This window comes from Haliotis asinina, chromosome 12 (assembly GCF_037392515.1).
Source record: "Haliotis asinina isolate JCU_RB_2024 chromosome 12, JCU_Hal_asi_v2, whole genome shotgun sequence".
In the NCBI taxonomy this organism is placed as follows: Eukaryota; Metazoa; Mollusca; class Gastropoda; order Lepetellida; family Haliotidae; genus Haliotis; species Haliotis asinina.
In genome coordinates this window covers 50,341,111-50,367,500 of record NC_090291.1, presented here as the reverse complement: position 1 = coordinate 50,367,500, position 26,390 = coordinate 50,341,111, and the positions used below count along the sequence as shown (strand labels likewise).

The 26,390-nt window shown below is 40.7% G+C and overlaps 2 protein-coding genes across 4 annotated transcripts in view; one reads left to right on the top strand and one right to left on the bottom strand.

Annotated features, from left to right (window-relative positions):
- Positions 1–3,386: 3,386 nt before the first annotated feature.
- LOC137258068 (uncharacterized) lies at positions 3,387–26,309 on the bottom strand. 3 transcript variants are annotated; one of them, XM_067795617.1, is made up of 35 exons: positions 26,224–26,309; positions 24,834–24,971; positions 23,646–23,728; positions 23,103–23,195; positions 22,867–22,887; positions 21,778–21,810; positions 20,500–20,520; positions 19,208–19,265; positions 17,212–17,288; positions 16,335–16,367; positions 15,748–15,768; positions 14,086–14,143; positions 10,960–11,024; positions 10,695–10,715; positions 10,443–10,509; positions 10,080–10,144; positions 9,815–9,835; positions 9,563–9,629; positions 9,200–9,264; positions 8,935–8,955; positions 8,683–8,749; positions 8,316–8,380; positions 8,051–8,071; positions 7,799–7,865; positions 7,436–7,500; positions 7,171–7,191; positions 6,919–6,985; positions 6,556–6,620; positions 6,297–6,317; positions 6,045–6,111; positions 5,679–5,766; positions 5,125–5,248; positions 4,815–4,882; positions 4,046–4,213; positions 3,387–3,557 (listed from the first exon to the last, which is right to left on the bottom strand). In XM_067795617.1, the coding sequence occupies exons 2-35, from the start codon at positions 24,917–24,919 to the stop codon at positions 3,423–3,425; spliced, it is 2,085 nt and encodes a 694-aa protein (XP_067651718.1). In that variant the 5' UTR covers positions 24,920–24,971; positions 26,224–26,309; the 3' UTR covers positions 3,387–3,422. The 3 variants fall into 3 exon arrangements, with proteins under 3 accessions (XP_067651718.1, XP_067651720.1, XP_067651719.1); XM_067795619.1 differs by lacking the exon at positions 26,224–26,309 and adding an exon at positions 25,495–25,596; XM_067795618.1 differs by lacking the exon at positions 26,224–26,309 and having other exon boundaries at positions 24,834–25,000.
- LOC137258069 (hemicentin-1-like) overlaps positions 25,046–26,390 on the top strand; it is a 48,774-nt gene continuing 47,429 nt past the window's right edge. Inside the window, exon 1 of the mRNA XM_067795620.1 lies at positions 25,046–25,163. Within this exon, the coding sequence (XP_067651721.1) occupies positions 25,127–25,163 (37 nt within the window). The 5' untranslated portion in view covers positions 25,046–25,126. The remainder of the gene's footprint in view (positions 25,164–26,390) is intronic.

Here is a 26,390-nt window from a genome sequence, read left to right as displayed (position 1 = left end):
CAATTCGTTGAGATTATGGACTGGTGGGTCTCTCTGCCTCACACGACGGCCAATAAAGTCCCACAAATGTTCAATGGGGTTGAGGTCAGGGCTCATGGCAGGCCATGGAATTCTGTCAATTGCATTTTGCCGCAAAAAATCATTTACAGCATGCGCCCTGTGAGGTCTAGCATTGTCGTCCATAAATATGGGTCTCGTTGCCAGAGGATGGTTCTCAAAATGAGGTACCACAGCCCTGTCAAGAACCTCCTGTTGGTAACGAACACCGTTAAGGTTGCCACGGATGGTAATGATATCCAACTTGCAGTTCATGGAAATGCACCCCCATACCATAACGGAACCTCCCCCAAAGGCCACAGTCTCCTGGATGTTCCGTGGAGCCATTGCTGTGTTCCTCTGCCTCCAGACCCGAGTACGACCGTCCACCATGTGCAGCAAGAACCGGCTCTCATCTGAGAAATGGACCTTCCTCCAAGAGGCAATGTTCCAGTGCAAACGGTCATTACACCAGGCCAGTCGGGCTGCCTTATGGGCTGGAGACAGTCTGGGTCGCTTGATTGGCCTCCTTGCCCGGTATCCTGCAGCTTTCAGACGATTCCGAACAGTCCTGTTCGAGATGGGTCTCCCTGGAAGCCACTCCTGTCTCAACCGAGAGCTCGAGTCGAAGGACCTGCGCCGTACAAGTCTCAGTAAAGCTCTGTCCTCCCGGACTGTGGTCTTCCTGGGTCTTCCTGGTCTAGGCAGGTCTTTAACTTCATTAGTGGCCCGGTATTTTTTCAAAAGTTTTGAAATTATGGAATGATGTCGTCCGATTTGAGTCCCGATTTGTCTTAGAGACATACCAGCATTCCTCATGCCGATTATTTGCCAACGAGTGGCCTCTGATAATTTCCTACGTGCCATGACATTGAAATGAATGAAAAACCGAATGCAATCGACAACCTGCGCTTGTAAACACCCCAGGGAAAAAGTGCATTTTTCGAAAGTTGAGGTTAAAGCAATGCACGTGCGCTGTGCAAGCTTCACGCGCGTCATATCAACCCATGAAAAGCTCATGCTGTATGTCAATACATCAAAATTGAATAATCAATCATCAAAATTACTTCGTTAAACTTTGTTAAGTTTTTATGTGTCTTTGAATTTGGTGTTGCTTAATTAATTTCCATATGTATATAATCTGCATAGAATAGATGCAATGTGCTGGTGATACGAAAAGCAACAGTGTGAAGATTTTTATAACGATGGACATGGCTATGTTTATAAACCTTGAAGCAACCCATGCAGCAATATCTGCTGGAAGAGAAGATGAGTGATATTCACTGTATTGTCTCAAACTAACGCTATCAGTATTTTGCAGTTTCTTGGTGATATAATGCTGACGGTTGAACATCTTGTATTAATATGCATTTAGCATTACATTTAAGTTGACAACTGAGTCATGGGGTCTCTGTTGGTGATCTCTCTCGTGAGTGTTTGGAGATACTATTCCTCCACCTGCCCTGTGAGGACGGCGAGACCTCTACATCTTGAGTTTCCAAAGGGTTCTCCTCTGTAGGTGAAGCGACACAAGTTGTCGGTATCCTCTTTCTATTTTTCTTTCTTTCTGACGACTGAAAAGGTTCCGGGGGCTTGTTAGATGTCTGTGATGGTGTCTCAAGCTTATGTTCAATCTGAGATCTGAGAAGTAATAGGTTCGTCTGACTTGACACATGTAAGGTCAGTATGGCATGAACAAAAGGTGCAGCTGAGGAAGTGATATTTAGTGGAGTTGATATTCAATTGTCAAATTGCTTTGGGCTTCAAAGTAAGATATATTCTTTTCACACATTAGTTTCAGTATGTTTGGGTCTTTTTGCGACACTGGTCAGGATTTAGACGACACACCATGAGGACCGAGGCACTTTGCACATTAAAATTCTTTCTCGAAGTCTGTGTTCTCGTGACTCTCACTACAAAGATGACATACCGCGGAGCCATGATAAGAGTTTGCCCCATGTCTTAACCTTCTGGCATTTGCAACATCGCAGTGGACTGGGGACTGACGTCCACCCCGAGGATAAACTACCTTGATTGCTGGTGATAAGTGTGTACAGACAAACGTTAAGAGATACGTATTTGTTTCTACAATGGTACCCCATTTCTTAACGTAAAAGAACGTGAAATGTAACACAAGAGTAACTCCCTGATCTTGAAGTTATTCGGTAATATCGTCTTCCAACCTGTGGGGCAGACAGGGAGCTATTTCATGAATAACGCCACAATAGGAATATAAACTTCTATGCTCGGACACAGCAACATCAATAGTGGCAGATGTTTTGATAAAATTGACAGTGTCAGACTGAGACATTGCTGTCAACGTGTACATTCTACCAGAAGTGAACTGCTTTGGAAATCGCATGCGGAGAAAAATCAACACCTTCAACTACCCGGAAAAGAACCCAGGAATCAGCATTGGGAGAAACAGTTCTAGAACATTCATCAACATTTTCTATGCGTCTCTTCTTGCCATTTCTAGTAGAACCAGATGAGTGGGGATTCATAATATAACAAAAGGTGGCGGGATCAGTCTGGACCACAAATAGCATGTTTGTACTGACCAATTCCTTCTGGAGTAAAAAAAAAACTATTTTGTACAATCTGTCAGTCGAATTTAATGATACATTTACGTTAAGTCAACCCTGGTGACATACTTACCGATGCAGTCATCCACTCTTGACATTGGGAAAGAGTCTTTAGAAACCGGGTCCAGGCGTGTCCTATCAGTGCAGTATTTGTGACGGAACATGGAATATGAAGGAACAACCTACCCCCTTGTTCTAATAAAAAGGATATCCATGAAATCGTAACAAACTGGAAATCGGCCAGCCCCTGTCGAAGAGAATTTTCAGTTGTTAAGAACTTTGAGCTGTGAGTCTTTTCCTGGAGTTTTTCAACATTTTCAGGACTTCCAGGAGTTTTGAGTTCATGCAAGATAACACAATAAGCTAAGCATGTTCCTCCCCTGCAACGACTTTACTATTAATGCCAGATCATACAGTTATACTGCTAAGAAACACAGGAATGGCAGAATCGAACCGACAGTTATGATAACAATGATGATAAACATGATAGGATGTAATTACCATTGGCTTCCATCATTGTTATCATAACTGTCGGCTTCCTATCAGTGCTTGCTTGTACTGGCTTCCAGCTTTCGTTAATTCATTCCACTTGTTACTTTGTTATTGTTTACCTGTACATATAAATATAGCTCTGAATCCCATTCTCATTCACCTGATGAAGCCGAAACGTTGTGTTCCCATAATAAAGATGTTGATATGCATAAAATCTTCATTCTTATGTATTTCACTTCTAAATGCCCTTTAAAGACATAAAAGGAGGCACTGTTTCATAATGTATTTTTATTTGACATATCTTGACATTCAGTGACTTGTAAGTTTTGCAGCTACATTCTCGATCTGGGTGAAGACAGATCCGAGTTGAGCTTGGAATGGCTGGAAGAACTTAACAGCCTCAGCAGCGACCTGTGCAGTGGCTTGTCCAGCGTGGGTCAGGAACTGGACAGACACCGGGTGTTACAAGCGTGTCACAGTGTGCAGTTACATTATACCAAGTACCTGGTAGTGCGTATCACGACTTGTCAAAATACAGTAAATTAACACGTACATGACAATCTCAATATGTCGAATTAAGATATGATGTTGTATTTGTCACAGCAATAATTCCATTCCAGATTCCATTTTCGCTACACAAGGATTTTCATAGCTGTTACTTTACTGCTGGTGTGTGGCCAAGTGAAAAATGGAAGCTGGAGAATCGTTAGCCGTTATAATTTGTGTTATTTACTTAAACGATGTCATGTTATGGCAGCCTCTTGAACATACCGCTTCCACGACACCTACTGTCTGAACAGTTTAGCACAACATGTTGCCTAGTATAGATCGTATTTTGAGTGAGAGACTGAACACAGTGAATCAGAGGAATGACTGAATACCATGTTTCTAATCAACATTCTGTCTGATTATAAAGATTGCACGGAACTTACTGTCTGAGCAAGGGCCTTCAGCTTACTCAATGCAGGGCTCAGAGATTGCACTGCAGCTGACTCGATGTTTCTGAGGAATGTTGAAAGATCCCCAAATGCGGTTCCAGACAGTAGACCATGAAGGTCACCCAGAGGGGGAAGGGAACGACGGCTGTTCTTGGAGAAGAGCTAGAAACAAACGGAACTGTCATGAACATCGCCAATGCCATGACAACACTGCAGCTGGAAGCTGCACCTATGTTCTCTATCATGAAACGTAGAAACCCAATAGGCGTGATTCAGATTAAACACTGCTTTATGCTTGGGATATATTATGACTTGTTCGCTGGTCCGAGGGGGACATGGGTTGACGTACCTTCGGTGTTTGTTTATAGACAAACATCCAGGGTACATCAACCCAAGTGACCCGAGGGACCAGTGAACAACGTATTTATCTGACTGAAGTAGATTTTGCAGACAAGAAAAACAGATTAATAGTTATCTCCCTTCTATCGATTTGCATTCGCAAAGCATCGGTAATTTCCGCACATCATACGTGATTCAATATTATTCGAGATAAAGAATTACTACAACGAAGTACCAAATGAATTCTGCATTCCAAGCGGGGTAAATAGAAAACATTACTCGCTAATAAGCGGGGTATATTGAAAATAATAGAAGAGCACTCAGCCAATCAGAAAGCGACATTCATGTGTGTGGTAAGATAAGAATACATATAACGCCTTTGTGTGGAATCATACTAAAGCTTGTAATCCATTATGATATTAACCTTTGCAAAGGCGTTGGGGACAATATTCTTGATCAGCGAATCAATGTCAACGTCAAATGTGCCTTTGTCTGAAACAATGAAGAAAACCAGAGAGTTGTCAGAAGTTGTCTTAACCATAATCCTGTGAAAAGAGAATGCTCACACCTTCACATTTTCTCTGCAAAGGATATAAATCTCAGTTATACTATATGTGTACACGCAACATACGTTAGTGAGGCATTATTCAAACACTGACACGTGAAACAAAATCTAGGGTAAAGTTTGAATAGACATGTACACAATTGAGCCTCGTTTATGCCTATGCACGCACCGATCATTGACTTGACATCTGCCTCCAGGGTAGACAGGACCAACTGGGCGAGGGCTTTGACATCCTGGCCGCTGGTCAAACCCTGGGCAGCCGTCTTCAGATTGCTCTCAAGATTCGTGGCGATCTTAACACGGAAATATGAGACCGTTTGTCAGTTAATTTCATTTAAAGAAACGATGACGTATAAACCTAGTCAGTTGCCAGTTTTGAGTTTTGAATATGAACAAATGGCCATGTACTCATACTCAAATACTCTCTTGTGAAAAGTGAGAGACGTTTTGATGTTTTCCTATGTAGGGACATGTACATCATTGGCTGTAGGATATACAGCATATCTTTAATGAACATGAGCCTAAAAATGTGAAAAACTTTTGAACAGGAATTAAGTGCCATTCTACGAAAGTTCTTGTAGGACCATGTTAGATTGTACCTTAAGCGTTTATGAAATAAATTTACAAAATTAACGAAAAGAAATATCGGAGTCCTGGAAAGTTAAAGACATCACTCTTCTCGCCATATTCTTCCAGGACTCGCATGTTGATGTTGCTACTTACCTTCTCTGCCCCCTCCACAGACTCCTTCAGCTTGTCCACCACACTCAGCATCTCATCCCTCACGTGCCCCAGAAGTCCAGCCTCCACACTGTCAACAAACATCAATAGTGCTGCCAGTGGGCGGTTAATATTCCCTTATAATAGTAACAACAGCACAGCTTCTGTTCGAGTCAACACACTAAATCTGTTATGTGTGACTCCTTAACAAACAATTCTACTCAACAAACATGGACAACACTGTCACACAGGATCTGTCATCGCCAACACTCGAATTGAGTACAAAGGCTACAGTACAACTGGGTATACTTTAAAGGCAAACAATAACATGATATTATGAACAAAAAGTTTAATAGGACAGGGACTCACTGGTCACGTTTTCCAACACTAGACAGGAGAGCAGGAAGTGCGCTTTCGATCACTGTTGGTGCAAGGGCTGGAAAAGAAGTCAAAAGTATACAGCTATTTTGTCCAATGATGTGACTGAAATGAAGGGTATTCTGCAGTCGTGGACTGTTGACGAAGAAGAATGCAGAGGATATTATCAGTGAAAACTCGCCTTTCTCTACAGTCATCAAACGACTGTTAATACTGGTTTAAACACGCTAGTTATATACTCACTCTCAACTGCCTTAAGCGCTTCTGTAAAAACAAATTGAAAGAAATAAGCTCATTGGTTCACATCTCACCAAGTGTCACCTTCATCAGCTGATGAGATATTTACCTCACTTGAGGGACAAATATGACAGGCCAGCAGTGGAAATATGTATTTGTCAATACATTGAACATATATTAAAGAACAGTTGAATCACATTACTTTCTATTTGCGTTACTATCCGAGAAGCATCGTTTCAATTAAGCACTTGAGTATCGAGCTTACGTTGACCAAGAGTCTCCAGCGTTTTCTTCAGATCATCCAGGAAGCTTCGTTGATCTCTAAAATGGCTGAAAATGTACCAGATGTGACAATATGTTTCTTTCCATCGGGTGCTTCTGTGCGATTAATATTCCCTTATAATAGTAACAACAGCACAGCTTCTGTTGGACTCAACACACTAACTATGTTACGTGTGACTCCTTAACAAACAATTCTACTCAACAAACATGGACAACACTGTCACACAGGATCTGTCATCGCCAACACTCGAAGTGAGTACAAAGGCTACACTACAACTGGGTATACTTTAAATGCAAACAATAACATGATATTATGAACAAAAAGTTTTATAGGACAGGGACTCACTGGTCACGTTTTCCAACACTAGACAGGAGAGCAGGAAGTGCGCTTTCGATCACTGTTGGTGCAAGGGCTGGAAAAGAAGTCAAAAGTATACAGCTATTTTGTCCAATGATGTGACTGAAATGAAGGGTATTCTGCAGTCGTGGACTATTGACGAAGAAGAGTGCAGAGGATATTATCAGTGAAAACTCGCCTTTCTCTACAGTCATCAAACGACTGTTAATACTGGTTTAAGCACGCTAGTTATATACTCACTCTCAACTGCCTTAAGCGCTTCTGTAAAAACAAATTGAAAGAAATAAGCTCATTGGTTCACATCTCATCAAGTGTCACCTTCATCAGCTGATGAGATATTTACCTCACTTGAGGGACAAATATGACAGGCCAGCAGTGGAAATATGTATTTGTCAATACATTGAACATATACTAGTATTAAAGAACAGTTGAATCACATTACTTTCTATTTGCGTTACTATCCGAGAAGCATCGTTTCAATTAAGCACTTGAGTATCGAGCTTACGTTGACCAAGAGTCTCCAGCGTTTTCTTCAGATCATCCAGGAAGCTTCGTTGATCTCTAAAATGGCTGAAAATGTACCAGATGTGACAATATGTTTCTTTCCATCGGGTGCTTCTGTGCGATTAATATTCCCTTATAATAGTAACAACAGCACAGCTTCTGTTGGACTCAACACACTAACTATGTTACGTGTGACTCCTTAACAAACAATTCTACTCAACAAACATGGACAACACTGTCACACAGGATCTGTCATCGCCAACACTCGAAGTGAGTACAAAGGCTACACTACAACTGGGTATACTTTAAATGCAAACAATAACATGATATTATGAACAAAAAGTTTAATAGGACAGGGACTCACTGGTCACGTTTTCCAACACTAGACAGGAGAGCAGGAAGTGCGCTTTCGATCACTGTTGGTGCAAGGGCTGGAAAAGAAGTCAAAAGTATACAGCTATTTTGTCCAATGATGTGACTGAAATGAAGGGTATTCTGCAGTCGTGGACTATTGACGAAGAAGAGTGCAGAGGATATTATCAATGAAAACTCGCCTTTCTCTACAGTCATCAAACGACTGTTAATACTGGTTTAAACACGCTAGTTATATACTCACTCTCAACTGCCTTAAGCGCTTCTGTAAAAACAAATTGAAAGAAATAAGCTCATTGGTTCACATCTCATCAAGTGTCACCTTCATCAGCTGATGAGATATTTACCTCACTTGAGGGACAAATATGACAGGCCAGCAGTGGAAATATGTATTTGTCAATACATTGAACATATACTAGTATTAAAGAACAGTTGAATCACATTACTTTCTATTTGCGTTACTATCCGAGAAGCATCGTTTCAATTAAGCACTTGAGTATCGAGCTTACGTTGACCAAGAGTCTCCAGCGTTTTCTTCAGATCATCCAGGAAGCTTCGTTGATCTCTAAAATGGCTGAAAATGTACCAGATGTGACAATATGTTTCTTTCCATCGGGTGCTTCTGTGCGATTAATATTCCCTTATAATAGTAACAACAGCACAGCTTCTGTTGGACTCAACACACTAACTATGTTACGTGTGACTCCTTAACAAACAATTCTACTCAACAAACATGGACAACACTGTCACACAGGATCTGTCATCGCCAACACTCGAAGTGAGTACAAAGGCTACACTACAACTGGGTATACTTTAAATGCAAACAATAACATGATATTATGAACTAAAAGTATGTTTAATAGGACAGGGACTCACTGGTCACGTTTTCCAACACTAGACAGGAGAGCAGGAAGTGCGCTTTCGATCACTGTTGGTGCAAGGGCTGGAAAAGAAGTCAAAAGTATACAGCTATTTTGTCCAATGATGTGACTGAAATGAAGGGTATTCTGCAGCCGTGGACTATTGACGAAGAAGAGTGCAGAGGATATTATCAATGAAAACTCGCCTTTCTCTACGGTCATCAAACGACTGTTAATACTGGTTTAAACACGCTAGTTATATACTCACTCTCAACTGCCTTAAGCGCTTCTGTAAAAACAAATTGAAAGAAATAAGCTCATTGGTTCACATCTCATCAAGAGTCACCTTCATCAGCTGATGAGATATTTACCTCACTTGAGGGACAAATATGACAGGCCAGCAGTGGAAATATGTATTTGTCAATACATTGAACATATACTAGTATTAAAGAACAGTTGAATCACATTACTTTCTATTTGCGTTACTATCCGAGAAGCATCGTTTCAATTAAGCACTTGAGTATCGAGCTTACGTTGACCAAGAGTCTCCAGCGTTTTCTTCAGATCATCCAGGAAGCTTCGTTGATCTCTAAAATGGCTGAAAATGTACCAGATGTGACAATATGTTTCTTTCCATCGGGTGCTTCTGTGCGATTAATATTCCCTTATAATAGTAACAACAGCACAGCTTCTGTTGGACTCAACACACTAACTATGTTACGTGTGACTCCTTAACAAACAATTCTACTCAACAAACATGGACAACACTATCACACAGGATCTGTCATCGCCAACACTCGAAGTGAGTACAAAGGCTACACTACAACTGGGTATACTTTAAATGCAAACAATAACATGATATTATGAACAAAAAGTTTTATAGGACAGGGACTCACTGGTCACGTTTTCCAACACTAGACAGGAGAGCAGGAAGTGCGCTTTCGATCACTGTTGGTGCAAGGGCTGGAAAAGAAGTCAAAAGTATACAGCTATTTTGTCCAATGATGTGACTGAAATGAAGGGTATTCTGCAGCCGTGGACTATTGACGAAGAAGAGTGCAGAGGATATTATCAATGAAAACTCGCCTTTCTCTACGGTCATCAAACGACTGTTAATACTGGTTTAAACACGCTAGTTATATACTCACTCTCAACTGCCTTAAGCGCTTCTGTAAAAACAAATTGAAAGAAATAAGCTCATTGGTTCACATCTCATCAAGAGTCACCTTCATCAGCTGATGAGATATTTACCTCACTTGAGGGACAAATATGACAGGCCAGCAGTGGAAATATGTATTTGTCAATACATTGAACATATACTAGTATTAAAGAACAGTTGAATCACATTACTTTCTATTTGCGTTACTATCCGAGAAGCATCGTTTCAATTAAGCACTTGAGTATCGAGCTTACGTTGACCAAGAGTCTCCAGCGTTTTCTTCAGATCATCCAGGAAGCTTCGTTGATCTCTAAAATGGCTGAAAATGTACCAGATGTGACAATATGTTTCTTTCCATCGGGTGCTTCTGTGCGATTAATATTCCCTTATAATAGTAACAACAGCACAGCTTCTGTTGGACTCAACACACTAACTATGTTACGTGTGACTCCTTAACAAACAATTCTACTCAACAAACATGGACAACACTATCACACAGGATCTGTCATCGCCAACACTCGAAGTGAGTACAAAGGCTACACTACAACTGGGTATACTTTAAATGCAAACAATAACATGATATTATGAACAAAAAGTTTTATAGGACAGGGACTCACTGGTCACGTTTTCCAACACTAGACAGGAGAGCAGGAAGTGCGCTTTCGATCACTGTTGGTGCAAGGGCTGGAAAAGAAGTCAAAAGTATACAGCTATTTTGTCCAATGATGTGACTGAAATGAAGGGTATTCTGCAGTCGTGGACTATTGACGAAGAAGAGTGCAGAGGATATTATCAATGAAAACTCGCCTTTCTCTACAGTCATCAAACGACTGTTAATACTGGTTTAAACACTCTAGTTATATACTCACTCTCAACTGCCTTAAGCGCTTCTGTAAAAACAAATTGAAAGAAATAAGCTCATTGGTTCACATCTCATCAAGTGTCACCTTCATCAGCTGATGAGATATTTACCTCACTTGAGGGACAAATATGACAGGCCAGCAGTGGAAATATGTATTTGTCAATACATTGAACATATACTAGTATTAAAGAACAGTTGAATCACATTACTTTCTATTTGCGTTACTATCCGAGAAGCATCGTTTCAATTAAGCACTTGAGTATCGAGCTTACGTTGACCAAGAGTCTCCAGCGTTTTCTTCAGATCATCCAGGAAGCTTCGTTGATCTCTAAAATGGCTGAAAATGTACCAGATGTGACAATATGTTTCTTTCCATCGGATGCCTCTGTATGGTTAATTTCTAGAGAATAACCAACGAGGTACGAGTGAGTACGGGAAATATTCCCCACTTGAAATAATGTTCACAGTGCCAAGCCTTGGTGGATATTCTATTTACTATCCATAATGTAAATGAAAAAAAAACCACAAATTAAATGCCACTCGGAGACAGGACCTGAGATCTCAAATAGCTGATTCGTATTCATGCGCGTGTTAAGCCTAACTTCTCCAGTGGTAATGACATAACTACGCTATGGCAAATAGTACTTCGTGAAATCACTTTAAAATGTAGCAAAAATATATTTATGGAAATATATTCTCTTTAACCTTATTAAATGTAAACTTTTAAATGTGAACTTAATAACAACCAAGACGATATTTGATCAAGTCAGTGCAAATGAACATCGTCCACTCACGACTACATGACGTGTTTCAAGTGACTGCTGACGGTGTAATGTTGAAACACACTTTAGTTTCAACCTATCAAATTTGGGGGAAGTCAGCGATTAAATGCTGGGAAATATAAAAGACAACCATCCCACGAATATGTCTACAAAAAGTTTTCTGTCAAGAACCTCAAAAAGTTGGAAGATTAACCAACATCTCATTCTGTGGAAGGCGTGGTGGGGTAAAAACATTCCAAGGAGAATAACTCAAGTCGGAATCCGAGTGATTGGGAAGAATACGCCTCATCGAAGCAGGAGGTCGACTGACAGAGTCGTTCGAGATGTTCATATGGAATACACCATCATAAATATTGGACCTGAGAATGCTGAATCTACAGAAAGAAGATTTGGGGCTTGCGGATGTGACTTCATGGTGACAGTCTGAGACAGAATATGAGAGTGCCGAGTTGTGGAGTTACAAGGGTTTGACTATGATTTATTGATGGATTGATGTTGTTTCTCATTTATTGAAGAACAACTGTTTATTGCTTTATGCCCGGAAGTGATTTGATGCGGTACACCACTGTCTGGATGAGACGTTTACGGGATCAGAGTTAGCCTAATGGCGGCCATGTTTGTTTACAAACAACATGCAAACGATTGTTTTCGGGTTTTTCCTGTCTGCACTCGTTCACATCGAGTAAGGGTGCAGCAGTGAAGTGTCATCAACTGACCGTTTCAGTTGGTTCTTACGGTAGCATCTGGAGCTGCTCATTTATGACGTCATTCTGACGTCACGTCACAATATAATTTGAATGACGTCACCACTGTGGATGACACAACAAAACAATTGTTTACGATGTTTCTACGTTTCAGTACGCAGGGGATAGACTCTCCTACCCAGAGTTCCATGTTATGCCTAGTCATCGCTGCGCCGGAGTGTGCAGGGAATAGTCTTGCAGTTTCAAGGAATCGAATACCATTTGATCATGTTTTTTCAACCAATCAAATTACAGAACACAGTAACTTTTGGTTTACAATTATCAATGAAACGGATAAAAATCGTCATTGAACCACTCTCCTAGTCAGAGTCCCATGCGGCCAGCCAACATAGTACCTCTGCCACAGGTCAGAAAGATCTGACGATTACTCACATCTTACACAGTCCATTCAATATAGTTCCATTCAATAGTTAACCCTTTTATTTTAGACGAGGCTACACATCTTATTTCACATCGTTGTTAAGATGGTTTAGTTTCAAAGAGAAAATATCGTAAAACGTGCAACAGTTTTTCGATTTGCGATTTTACTTTACATAGCTTGTACGACTCCACGTGCTGTCACCGAAGACTAATGGAGAGCACACGATGCAGCCGGTTTGAGATGTAAACATGTATTGTCATAAACCTTACTGACGCCTTATTGTAGAAGACTGTCTACGTAACAGTGCAAAACAATAAGAAAACCGCCCCGCAGTGTGTGCGTTATGCCAGACTCTGCTTATTCATGAATATGCGGGCTTGTATACAAACAGGAGGAACAAGGGGAAAGTCCGGTAACATGATATGTAAATTAGCCTGTGACAGTGATGTTATGGTAAATCATCGCTGCGCCGGAGCGTGTCAACGAACGTACTTCATGGAAAGTAGTTCCGTCAACAATCACATTATCTGCATAACTGACCAATCAACATCCAGAATCACTATTGTGCAGATATCAAGGAGATATTACACGGGATCTGCTCGCCCCTGTGGGTAATAACCCCTTATAATAATAACTACTACAGTACAGCTTCTAGAAATTGAGAAAGTTGTTTTGGCGCATATTTAATACATGTATAGTACGAAGTGTTACTTAAAGGAATATGTTGAAATGTGATTTTTTACAGCTTAAGTGTTTTCTCAGTAGTTTGTGAGACCTCCTTGCGCTGCAATACACGACTAAATACTGATCTAGGTTTGTTTGGGGTTTTTTTATTATTCTACCCTTGATTGGTCCAACACATTCTGTTGTAACTTGGACTTTCCTGCCACAGTGATTGAGAGTTAGACTGCATACACATCTACTGTGGGGATTGCAACCACACGGTTGGCGAAGGACGTCGCCATGTTAGTTCCATCATGCATTCCGCAATATTTCCGGGGATTAATGAGTATTTGTTTACGTTATGATAAGGGTTAAGACCTGGACAGTAGCTGGGACAGTCTAAATCTTGAACATTTTCGTCCTACAACCAATGTTTTGTGTAGCAGGGGGTGTCTTTTAAGTCTTTACCATGTTGGAAAACCCAGTTATCCTCATGCAGTTTTCAAGCAGTTGGAATTTGAAACGAGAAACAAACATGTATGTAGGAGGTTTACCAGTTTCGTGTGGCTCGTACACTGATTATTGAACAATAGTAGATTTAATATGTAGAATCTTTTCATTCATTCTTTCATTGTAGTTCGTTTTGAAGTACAAGAATCCCAGAGATTACGTTTAAAATCAATTCAACAAATCCCAAATATCCATCCTTGAGTGAATGCAAGCTCATCAAGCAAAAGAAACGTTTAAGACACATCCATGTCAATTAGGAAAATTACAGAACTAGGAAAAGTGAACTTGCATCCTTTCCACGCTTCATGTTTTACTTACACATCTCGCTTTCCAACGAGAGCAGTCAGTCCAGCACTGATTAGGCTTGGGGCAACCTCTGAAAGTAAGTACACATATATACAGAGCCGTAACTTAAATTCGTGGATAACTTTGATTCGTGGATCGCGGAAAATCTAATGCTAGCTCATAAATCAAGTCTCAACTGACGTCATGAAGTGTTATTGTCGATGTATATGCAATACCACTCCTCGCTGACAAAAATAGTGCCGAATCTCTACATAACACGCAAGTACACTAAATATTATTTAGATTGATAGATAGATTGGATATTTATATAGCGCACATATCCACGCACTAGTGCATGCTCAAGGCGCTGGTATTTTTCCCTCGATCAGCGGATGTCAATCTCAACAGCACATCGTATTTCAACTCCCTGGGGAGTATACAACTCTTGCTGCCACTAGGCGCACCGAGTTTATTGTGGCTCTCTCATCCTAACGAGGTACCCAGCTGACAGCTGGGTGGACCGGGACACATAGTCACAGCACTTTGTCCAAGTTTACTGCACGTTGTTGTACCCGCATCTAGGTGTTTGCACGGGTTTGTGTGGCCACCATCTGGTCATCTACCAACGGATTCGTGGGTTATTTTAAGTGCAGAGGGTTGTGTACTGTACACTAGGGGTTGTGACAACACTGAAAGAGTCAGCACACAAAGTTGACTCCAAGGTTTTTTCACCCGGTCACAGGTGGGCTCGACCCCGACACCTCAACCTCGCTGGATCACTAGCCTGGCCTTAGCCAGCTCGCCCACCGTGCCCCATGCCCCACCATTTTCCAACACTGTGATAAATGGCCTAAGATTACGGAAGCGCATTAGGGTCACGGTGAAAATTTGTTTTGGTGTCACTATCTCCTACGTAGGACTTAATATCTCCTACGTAGGACTTATTATCACCTATGTAGGACTTAATATCTCTTACTTAGGACTTATTATCACCTACGTGGGTCTTAGAATTTACTACAAAATTCCACCAGACCTCTCTTACATCCACGAATCAAGGTTACGCACGTGTAGTGCAGGCTAGTTGGTGGTGGTGTTAGTAGTAGGAGATGGAGGAGTAGTAGTGGTAGTAGTCGTAATAGTAGTAGAGGTGGTAGTGATAGTCGTAGTTGTAGTAGCAGTAACAGTAGTGGTGGTAGTTGTGGTAGTGGTGGTGGTGGTAGTGGTGGTGGTGGTGGTAGTAGTAGTAGTAGTAGTAGTAGTAGTAGTAGTAGTAGTAGTAGCATGGGACTCGCTTTCATTGTAGTAGCAGTAGGAGGAGATGGGGGAGTAGTAGAGGTGGTAGTGGTGGTGGTGGTGATGGTGATAGTGGCAGTGGTAGTGGTGATGGTGATAGTGATAGTGATAGTGACAGTGGTAGTGGTGATGGTGATAGTGACAGTGGTAGTGGTAGTAGCAGTAGCTGTAGTGGTGGTGGTGGTATGAAGGAACAGATGTTTGCTGGTTTGTGACGTGAGGCATATGTAGCTGTCTGTGTGGGGCGAAAAGTATCGCAATCCCAATGATTTCTCATATTCATATATATATTAATGTTCATAACTGCTCGTGTCAAGATGCATGATGAGCCTCCGGATGCATCATATGATTTTGTGAAGAAAGGCATACAAAATTATCACCACACGTATGTAGAAAACTCACTTTCAGCAACTGGTAGCACCTCTGAAATAAAAGTATGTAAGTTATGTTTAATCTAGTTCACTTTGAACATAGAGATGATATTCTAAATTTGTATCAATATCCTCAATAGAACAATGTCCCCAGTTAAAACAGTTTGATTATATATTTCTCTTTTCTTTAATATGTCTACAAAAAATGGTCGGTTTAGCAACATGATCACATCTAGAGTAGGTAGAACATGATCACATTTAGATTATGTGGAGCATAATCACATTTACTGTACTTTGAAGATGATCACATTTAGAATAGATGGAACATGATCACATTTAGAGTATGTGGAACATGGTCACATTTAGAGTAGGTAGAACATAATCACATTTAGAATAGGTGGAACATGATGATATGTGGTTGGAGTATAATCACATTTAGGGTAAGTAGAGTATGATAATATTTAGAGAGGGTGGAGCATGATCACATTTAGAGTGGGTGGAATATGATCACTTTTAGTGTAGGTAGAGTGGGTGAAATATGTACTTTATGTCGCATGTCGTTTGTATTTTAGTACCTGAAAAACATTCTCCCTCTTAAGGAAATATAAATACACTTACGTTTTCCAATCTCTTCCACGACCGGTAGAGCGGCTAGACAATGTAATATGCATTTTGTTAAAAATTGTATGGCAGTGTATGATATTAATCAATGAAAAAACATACGAACTTATATTTTATGCATCTATGTACAGCGCAGCGTTAATGTGTGTATATGCAAGAATCGGTCCGTGTAGTTGCGTTCACCCAACATGGAATGTCAGACACCATGAAATGTCAGACACCATGGAATGTCACACAGTATGAAATGTCACACAACATGAAATGTCAGACACCATGAAATGTCAGACACCATGGAATGTCACACAGTATGAAATGTCACACAACATGAAATGTCAGACCCCATGAAATGTCAGACACCATGAAATGTCACACAACATGAAATGTCACACAACATGGAATGTCACAGAGCATGAAATGTCAGACACCATGAAATGTCACACAACATGGAATGTCAGACACCATGAAATGTCAGACACCATGAAATGTCACACAGCATGGAATGTCAGACAACATGAAATGTCAGACCCCATGAAATGTCAGACACCATGAAATGTCACACAACATGAAATGTCACACAACATGGAATGTCACAGAGCATGAAATGTCAGACACCATGAAATGTCACACAACATGGAATGTCAGACACCATGAAATGTCACACAACATGAAATGTCACACAACATGGAATGTCACACAACATGGAATGTCACAAAACATGAAATGGATTCTTGAGGCAGCTGCTGGAACGTGTCTCTGAAGCATCTGACCAACGTACACATTTACAGAAGGAAGAAAATGTGTGTAGGTCTACACTGAATCCGTTCTCTAATACAGGAAGCCAAAATGGCGTTACTCTGAGTAGACAACATCTAACCTTTGGCAGCAGTGGTGATGGCATTACCCACTGTCTCCAGGCCTTTCTTGATATCATCAAAGATATTCCTCCTATGCCTGTGAGAAGGAAAGCCAAGAACTGTACGATCTGAAGTTGAATCTCTACAGTGGGTCATGTAAATGTCCCTCTCAATGATCTATGACAGCTTGTGCGCATATCATTATTAATTACTTTCTGACAATTAAGTTCGCTGGAGAATGCTGACAATATATCTCAAATTGCGAACAATAAATGAATCGTATTCATGTAGTCTCTACCATACCCAGAGCATGTGTAATGTGACTGAGCATGGCTTTAAGCCGTTTTAGCAATATTTCAGCAATATCACGTTGGGGCTATCCCACCGTCCTCCCAAGTATGCCCCAGTTCAAATGATATTCACAGTGCCAAACCTTGGTGGTTACTCTATTTATTACCCAAAATGTGATTTTTATAGAAAAAAACACAAAATAAAAACCCCTCGGAGACAGGACCTGAGATCCCAAATAGCTGATTCGTATTCATGCGCGTATTAAGCCTAACTTTTCCAGTGGTAATAACATAACCACGCTATGGCAAATAGTACTTCGTGAAATCACTTTAAAATGTAGCAAAAATATATTTAAGGAATACTTTATTAAGTTTTGTTATTATAATCTTTTAAATGCAATATCACTGAACTTAATAACAATCAAAACGATATTTGATCAAGTCAGTGCGAATGAACATCGTCCACTCACGACTACATGACGTGTTTCAAGTGACTGCTGACGGTGTAGTGTTGACACACACTTTAGTTTCAACCTATCTAATTTGGGGGAAGTCAGCGATTAAATGCTGGGAAATATAAAAGACAACCATCCCACGAATATGTCTACAAAAAGTTTTCTGTCAAGAACCTCAAAAAGTTAGAAGATTAACCAACATCTCATTCTGTGGAAGGCGTGGTGGGGTAAAAGCATTCCAAGAAGGATAACTCAAGTCGGAATCCGAGTGATTGGGAAGAATACGCCTCATCGAAGCAGGAGGTCGACTGACAGAGTCGTTCGAGATGTTCATGTGGAATACACCATCATAAATATTGGACCTGAGAATGCTGAATCTACAGAATGAAGATTTGGGGCTTGCGGTTGTGACGTCATGGTGACAGTCTGAGACAGAATATGAATGTGCCGAGTTGTGGAGTTACAGGGGTTTGACAATGATTTATTGATAGATTGATGTTGTTTCTCATTAACTGAAAAACAACTGTTTATTGCTTTATAACCGGAAATGATTTGATGCGGTACACCATTGTCTGGATGAGACGTTTACGGGTTCAGAGTTAGCCTAGTGCGGTTTGTTTACAAACACTATGCAAACGATTGTTTTGGGGTTTTACTGTCTGCACTCGTTTACATCGAGTACGGGTGCAGCAGTGAAGTGTCATCAGCTGGCTGTTTCAGCTTGTTCTTATGGTAGCATCTGGAGCTGCTCATTTGTGACGTCATTCTGACGTCACGTCACAATATGATTTGAATGACGTCACCACTGTGGATGACACAACAAAACAATTGTTTACGATGTTACTACCTTTCAGTACCCAGCGAATAGTCTTGCAGTTTCCGGAAATCGAACACCATTTGACCATGTTTTTCAACCAATCGGACGCCTACGTTTCCAAATGTATTCTCGTGCTTCAAATACTCAATAACACCAGGAAATTGGCAAACACATGATGTTTATCTCCTAATTCAACAATGATAGATTTTAAATGTACGATATTTTTCTTTTGTTGTTTTTATGGGTGTGATTAAGTATTGTAGTTCGTTTTGAAGTACAAGAATCCCAAAGAGTACGTTTAAAAACAATTCAACAAATCCCAAATATCCATCCTTGAGTGAATGCTTCCTCGTCAAGCAAAAGAAACGTTTAAGACACATCCATGTCAATTAGGAAAATTACAGAACTAGAAAAAGTGAACTTGCATCCTTTCCACGCTTCATGTTTTACTTACACATCTCGCTTTCCAACGAGAGCAGTCAGTCCAGCACTGATTAGGCTTGGGGCAACCTCTGAAAGTAAGTACACATATATACAGAGCCGTAACTTAAATTCGTGGATAACTTTGATTCGTGGATCGCGGAAATTCTTATGCTGGCTCATAAATCAAGTCTCAACTGATGTCATGAAGTGTTATTGTCGATGTATATGCAATGCCACTCCTCGCTGACGAAAAAGTTCCGAATCTCTACATTATGAACACGCAAGTACACTAAATATTATTTTCCAACACTGTGATAAATAGCCTCAGCTGACTAATACCGCTATTGCCAAATTTGATTTCCACAAAACGTCAAGTGAAAAAGTTACCGTTAGCTCCAACCTTCTCTCATTTTCCTTACTGGCTTCCATGGTGTCAATTTTACTGCAGTGGGATGTCTTACACAAAGATATAAAGTAACGGACTACGTAATGCACGAAATAAAGTGACGTCACATTTTTGGGGCACACGAATGGGTGATGATTGCAAATGACTTCCGTAAACAAACGTTTCATTTACGAGTGGTAAATTAGGCATTATGATCTTGCTGTAGCAGTGAATAAAATAATCAGTGTGTTTACAAAATGAAATAGTGCATTTAATATATACATTCCGCCGCACCTCTCTTACATCCACGAATCAAGGTTACGCACGTGTAGTGTAGGCTAGTTGGTGGTGGTGTTAGTAGTAGGAGATGGAGGAGTAGTAGAGGTGGTAGTGGTGGTAGTAGTCGTAATAGTAGTGGAGGTGGTAGTGATAGTCGTAGTTGTAGTAGCAGTAACAGTAGTGGTGGTAGTTGTGGTAGTGGTGGTGGTGGTAGTAGTGGTGGTGGTGGTGGTGGTGGTAGTAGTAGTAGTAGTAGTAGTAGTAGTAGTAGTAGTAATAGTAGCATGGGATTCGCTTTCATTGGTACTTTTGTCACGATATGCACGTTCATTTTCATTTTTACGAATGTCATATTTTTTTAGAAGCATTTGGTGGATATGTGAGAACACCCCGATGATGGTTGTAACTGCCCATTTGGATGCAAAAACATGTTAACAAACGGTGCAATCATAATACAAACGGTACCTTGTCAGAACCAAATTTTACATTTGGTTTTGAAAGGTGACGGGGCTTTTTTGGCGGCGGCTCAGTGGATAATGTGTGTTAAGAGGCAGTGTTATTCATAACGGAACAATGTCCCCAGTGTAACACCTTTGCACCTGTTGCCAATCAGTATGGTAACGTGGGAGAAACTGCAATATTATTTTGTATGTACTTACTTTCCAAAGTGGGCAGCAAATCTATAATAAAACAAAGGCGATACTGTTAAAAACTGGTTATTACACAAGAAAACTGCATTTTCAGACTCTTGCAGAGGCTCTTGTCGTTAATACCACAATGCAGACTGAGGATCTAAACCTTGTGTGTCGAGAAGTACAGACTCTTGGTAATACCATAATGAGTCTGTGTGTCCAGAGGTACAGGCTCTTGGTAATACCATAATGTGTCTGTGTGTCCAGAGGTACAGACACTTGGTAATACCATAATGTGTCTGTGTGTCCAGAGGTACAGGCTCTTGGTAATACCATAATGTGTCTGTGTGTCCAGAGGTACAGACACTTGGTAATACCATAATGTGTCTGTGTGTCCAGAGGTACAGACACTTGGTAATACCATAATGTGTCTGTGTGTCCAGAGGTACAGGCTCTTGGTAATACCATAATGTGTCTGTGTGTCCAGAGGTACAGGCTCTTGGTAATACCATAATGTGATTGTGTGTCCAGAGGTACAGACACTTGGTAATACCATAATGTGTCTGTGTGTCCAGAGGTACAGACACTTGGTAATACCATAATGTGTCTGTGTGTCCAGAGGTACAGACACTTGGTAATACCATAATGTGTCTGTGTGTCCAGAGGTACAGACACTTGGTAATACCATAATGTGTCTGTGTGTCCAGAGGTACAGACACTTGGTAATACCATAATGTGTCTGTGTGTCCAGAGGTACAGACACTTGGTAATACCATAATGTGTCTGTGTGTCCAGAGGTACAGACACTTGGTAATACCATAATGTTTCTGTGTGTCCAGAGGTACAGACACTTGGTAATACCATAATGTGTCTGTGTGTCCAGAGGTACAGACACTTGGTAATACCATAATGTGTCTGTGTGTCCAGAGGTACAGACACTTGGTAATACCATAATGTGTCTGTGTGTCCAGAGGTACAGACACTTGGTAATACCATAATGTGTCTGTGTGTCCAGAGGTACAGACACTTGGTAATACCATAATGTGTCTATGTGTCATCATGGACATTATCATCATCTAGATCTTTTGAAACCAAAACGTTGACGCTGAGATAAGAGACTGACCGTTAACTGAAAGTTAATAAACATTAGCTGTTTAACCTTCGAGCACAGCATCCCTGTTACACCAGTCAATATGCCTTGTAAGCCAAGCGTCATGACAGAGGATGCACCACCAATGTCTCCACTATGTACACATCATGACTGCTTGTTCTCCTTCACTAGGAAAGTGTTTGTTCAATACTCACCTTTCCCGACCTGCTCCACCACGGGAAGTGCCTCTGCAAGGGAAGTGGTACTGTTCGTGAGTTCTGCTATTGTGTGTCTTGAAGTATACAACTCACAGCTATCACCCGGTTCTAATTATATTGTATCAGAAATACATTATAGCCAGAGATAAGCCACACTCTCCTGTTCGGTTATTAGCATGCAGTTTATGTACCACGGGACAAGAGCAGGTTCAAAACATGGCTGCGTGTGCTACTGGAAGCCTTTTACAATTTCGTTTTACGATTTTGACTGTTGGCTATGACTGTTTCACATCAGATTGATATCATCGCTAGTTTTGACGTAATCATGTAACCTTGAGAATGAATTACAAAAGGAAGGTTTTAGTGTGCTTTGGGAAAGTCCTAGCTGAATACCTAAATTTTTGTTTGTTTGTTTGTTTGTTTGTTTCTTGTGTTTTTTATATAAAATGCCGAAATTCGTTATAATTTGTTGACTGGGTTGAATAGGATGCGGCGAATCGTCACCCGGAGCCGTGCCCGGTATGTTGCCCGGAAGGCACCCTGGGAGGGAGGGACACAAGGTCCGTGCTTCAATCAGTCACAGAGTGTCAACAATTAAAAAAAAAACGGTCCATGTCAAACTATTTTACTTTCATTTGCTTATCTATCATGAGCCAAAGTGACCACTCACTGCACAATATACTAGCATTCTATCAACTTCAGCAACAATACACAATAACGATCCTCATCCAACTGCTGGGCAGTTGATTTTCGAAAAGTCATATTATGAATTCGATCCAGTCACGCTTACATATGGCTGAACGTTGAATCCGATTCGAACGCCGACAAACAAGGACGAAGTCCTATTTGGCGCAAACACCGGAAGTCGTACCTTCATATACCTTTGTACATTCACATTTGGATAATTACCGGTTTAACCTCTATATAAACCGAATTATGTTAGGATAAACATTGTTCATGGCGAAACCGTTTCCTCTTTAAGCTTTGCATTGGTGTAAGGTTATAATGCGTGAGGCGCATTCTCGGATCTTACATGAATTTCTTATGGTGCTCGTAACAGTGGCGGACAAGAAAGAAATGACTTACTTTGGGCGATGTTTGCGACTTCTGAAATGAGAAATAGTAAAAACATGATTCAAGCTGGTTTGTTCTCCTGTATGGAAGTTCATCTATAATCTATACTCGACATTATGGCAAAACATAAGGTCAGTTGATTGGGTTGTGTTATAAGCATTCAGTAAAACCAGATGTCATGTTTCAGAATATGTTTGATGACCGTAGCTCTTTCTAGAAAAAAAATTTGTTTTTCTATTTTTCCGTACCCTGGCCGAACTTTTCAAATCCATTTTTCAGCGTGTCCAGGAAACTCCTCTTGTGGATAGATTTGGCGATGTCCTCGATGTGATCCGATGTGACTAAAAGCAGATTTACGCTATGAGTTAGTGAGTAAAAATGGTTTCACGTCGCTTTTGTCGATATTCTAGCAATGTCATCTCGGCGGACACCGGAAATGGGTTTCAAATATTGTACCAGCGTAAGAAATCGACCCCTGGCCTTCAACATTAAGCCATGTGAAATGTACATATGGCAAGTGCTTCAAGTGTTACACCTTGACACACACGTGTTATCATATGTCAGGTTACGGATGTTACCATATGTCAGATGCACAGGTGTTACCATATGTCAGATGCACAGGTGTTACCATATGTCAGATGCACAGGTGTTACCATATGTCAGATGTACAGGTGTTACCATATGTCAGATGCACAGGTGTTACCATATGTCAGATGCACAGGTGTTACCACATGTCAGATGTACGGATATTACCTTATGTCATTTCTACGGATTTACCCTGTGTTACACACCTGCATGCCTCTGGAGGATGTCATGCAAGTGGTCAGCTCGACTCACAGCCAGGATGCAGAGAACAAGGAACACCCTCATGATGCTGGATAAACAGACAGACAAAGCTCACAAGTGGCCTCGCAACCTGTCAGAATGGTGTTGTATATAACACGTAAACAGATTATACCTGTATACATAATATATATTAACTCCAGACTAAAGTCATAACTCTTTATCAACCCATGCAGATAATGCTTTGAACACGTAATCCTTACCTGAACCACGTATACGAATTGTTAAATACATCAGCTCGCCATTACAAACCCATTATATCGATTTCCTCTCGACTTTGGGCAGATACTAAGTATTTCCTGTTTGAGGAATACCAACGTACATTATAATACCATTACTCCTAAACGTCCAACTTGGAACAATCATATCAGAACAAAACACCTAAACGTCCAACCTGGAAACAATCATATCAGAACAAAACACCTAAACGTCCAGCCTGGGAACAATCATATCAGAACAACATACCTAAACGTCCAACCTGGAAACAATCATATCAGAACAACATACCTAAACGTCCAACCTGGGAACAATCATATCAGAACAACATACCTAAACGTCCAACCTGGGAACAATCATATCAGAACAAAACACCTAAACGTCCAACCTGGAAACAATCATATCAGAACAAAACACCTAAACGTCCAACCTGGAAACAATCATATCAGAACAACATACCTAAACGTCCAACCTGGGAACAATCATATCAGAACAACATACCTAAACGTCCAACCTGGGAACAATCATATCAGAACAAAACACCTAAACGTCCAACCTGGAAACAATCATATCAGAACAAAACACCTAAACGTCCAACCTGGGAACAATCATATCAGAACAACATACCTAAACGTCCAACCTGGAAACAATCATAGCAGAACAAAACACCTAAACGTCCAGCCTGGAAACAATCATATCAGAACAAAACACCTAAACGTCCAACCTGGGAACAACCATCAGAAAATATTATGTAAACGGCTACCCAGAACACAACCAATGGAATGCGCAATGCTTTAAATTCTGTCAATGAGCACAACAGTTCTAAATAAAACTGCAAAGAAGACACAATGTCAAGTGAAGATGACAATGCACCGGCTACATTAACTGCACATTCTGGTGCCAGGTGCTAATCTACGTACCTGGTGCGGTGTTTTCGGTCAGTGCAGCCACTGCATGCAGGTGGGTCAAACTTTATATAGCTTCTGCACAGGGTGTGGAGGGACATGTGTGATCTTCACAACTGTTGTATTCCCAGGGTTCCTTGCCTTGACGTCGTCCTATCAAGAAAGCACCCATGACACTGATACGCTTCTTATTGGACTCCAGTAATACACATAATAATGAAGGCATTAGTACCGTCTGTAATGTAGAACTGTCTACAGCTAGCAGTCAGTATAACAAGAAATGACGAACTGAGATCAACAAATCCAGAATGTGGTATCACCCTACACACTGGATACAATACCGAGGTACACTGTGAATGTAATGCCATCCTGTTCTGTGAATGCAATGTCATCCTGTACTGTGAATGTGATACCATTCTGTACCATTGTGTACTATGAATGTAATACCATCCTTACACTGTGAATGCAATACCATCCTGTACTGTGAATGCAATACCATCCTGTACTGTGAATGTAATACCATCCTTACACTGTGAATGTAATACCATCCTGTACTGTGAATGTAATACCATCCTTACACTGTGAATGCAATACCATCCTGTACTGTGAATGTAATACCATCCTTACACTATGAATGCAATACCACCCTGTACTGTGAATGTAATACCATCCTTACACTGTGAATGCAATACCATCCTGTACTGTGAATGTAATACCATCCTTCAGCTGGAGTTACATCAGTACCACGACGTCCCTTTGTCGAGTGAAGGAACATACTGTGTGATGCAATACAGATATCTTTTCAACGGGTGATTCCAGGATTGTTACTGTTACCAAGCTGGCTAGTGCCGAGACCTCGGAAGCGAAGGTTTACTTGTTTAGCTGCTTGCCAGTTTCTGACAATACTCATAGACATTTTACACGATACAATGTGAGTATAATGCTCCATTGCCTAACTCTTATAGATTAACAGTATCTCTGAGAGACTAAAACTGGTCTAACATGTCACGCATACATGTGTGTGTGTGTGTCTGTGTGTCTGTGTGTGTGCGTGCGTGTGTGTTACAGTCAATGTGAATTGTTTACATAAAGCATGGTATGTAGGTAGCAGGCATGTACTCTGCTCTACTTAACCAATTAACATTTGTATGCCACATACTAACTGATCTCCACCTGAGACTTCGACAACAAGGGACATGCTGACAATGGCCTTGTAAAGCAGGTTGTCTCCTTTAATCACGTGACGCACTTCTGTTTTAGGTACTCGTGCTTGCATGATTTTCTTGACGGAGTGATTACATGACATACATTGTGTCACTTTCGCTGTGTTGAGAGTTGAAACGACCTTGAGACAATTAACCACTTGTACCTCATTGGACGTGCAGAAACTTCTGCAAATACTTACCACGTAAGCCTCGAGCTGACGTCGAGGCCACACAATCGCTGAACAAAGGTTCTTACGGCCTCAACCACATTTAACCTGTTAAACTTAACCTGATTTTATTGCCATTACAATCTAAGCTTTAAACAGCTAGATTAATTTACGTAGAAGTTGTTGAAAATGTAGGCCAT

What these genes read in the sequence shown, in the direction of transcription:
- LOC137258068 (XM_067795617.1), bottom strand. Translation starts at nt 24,919, where the DNA reads ATGTCCCTCCACACCCTGTGCAGAAGCTATATAAAGTTTGACCCACCT. An exon ending in CATCACCACTGCTGCCAAAG is followed by an intron (nt 16,368 to 17,211) that starts GTTAGATGTTGT and finishes TACATTGTCTAG; the next exon opens with CCGCTCTACCGGTCGTGGAA. An exon ending in AGTGTTGGAAAACGTGACCA is followed by an intron (nt 7,501 to 7,798) that starts GTGAGTCCCTGT and finishes GTACATTTTCAG; the next exon opens with CCATTTTAGAGATCAACGAA.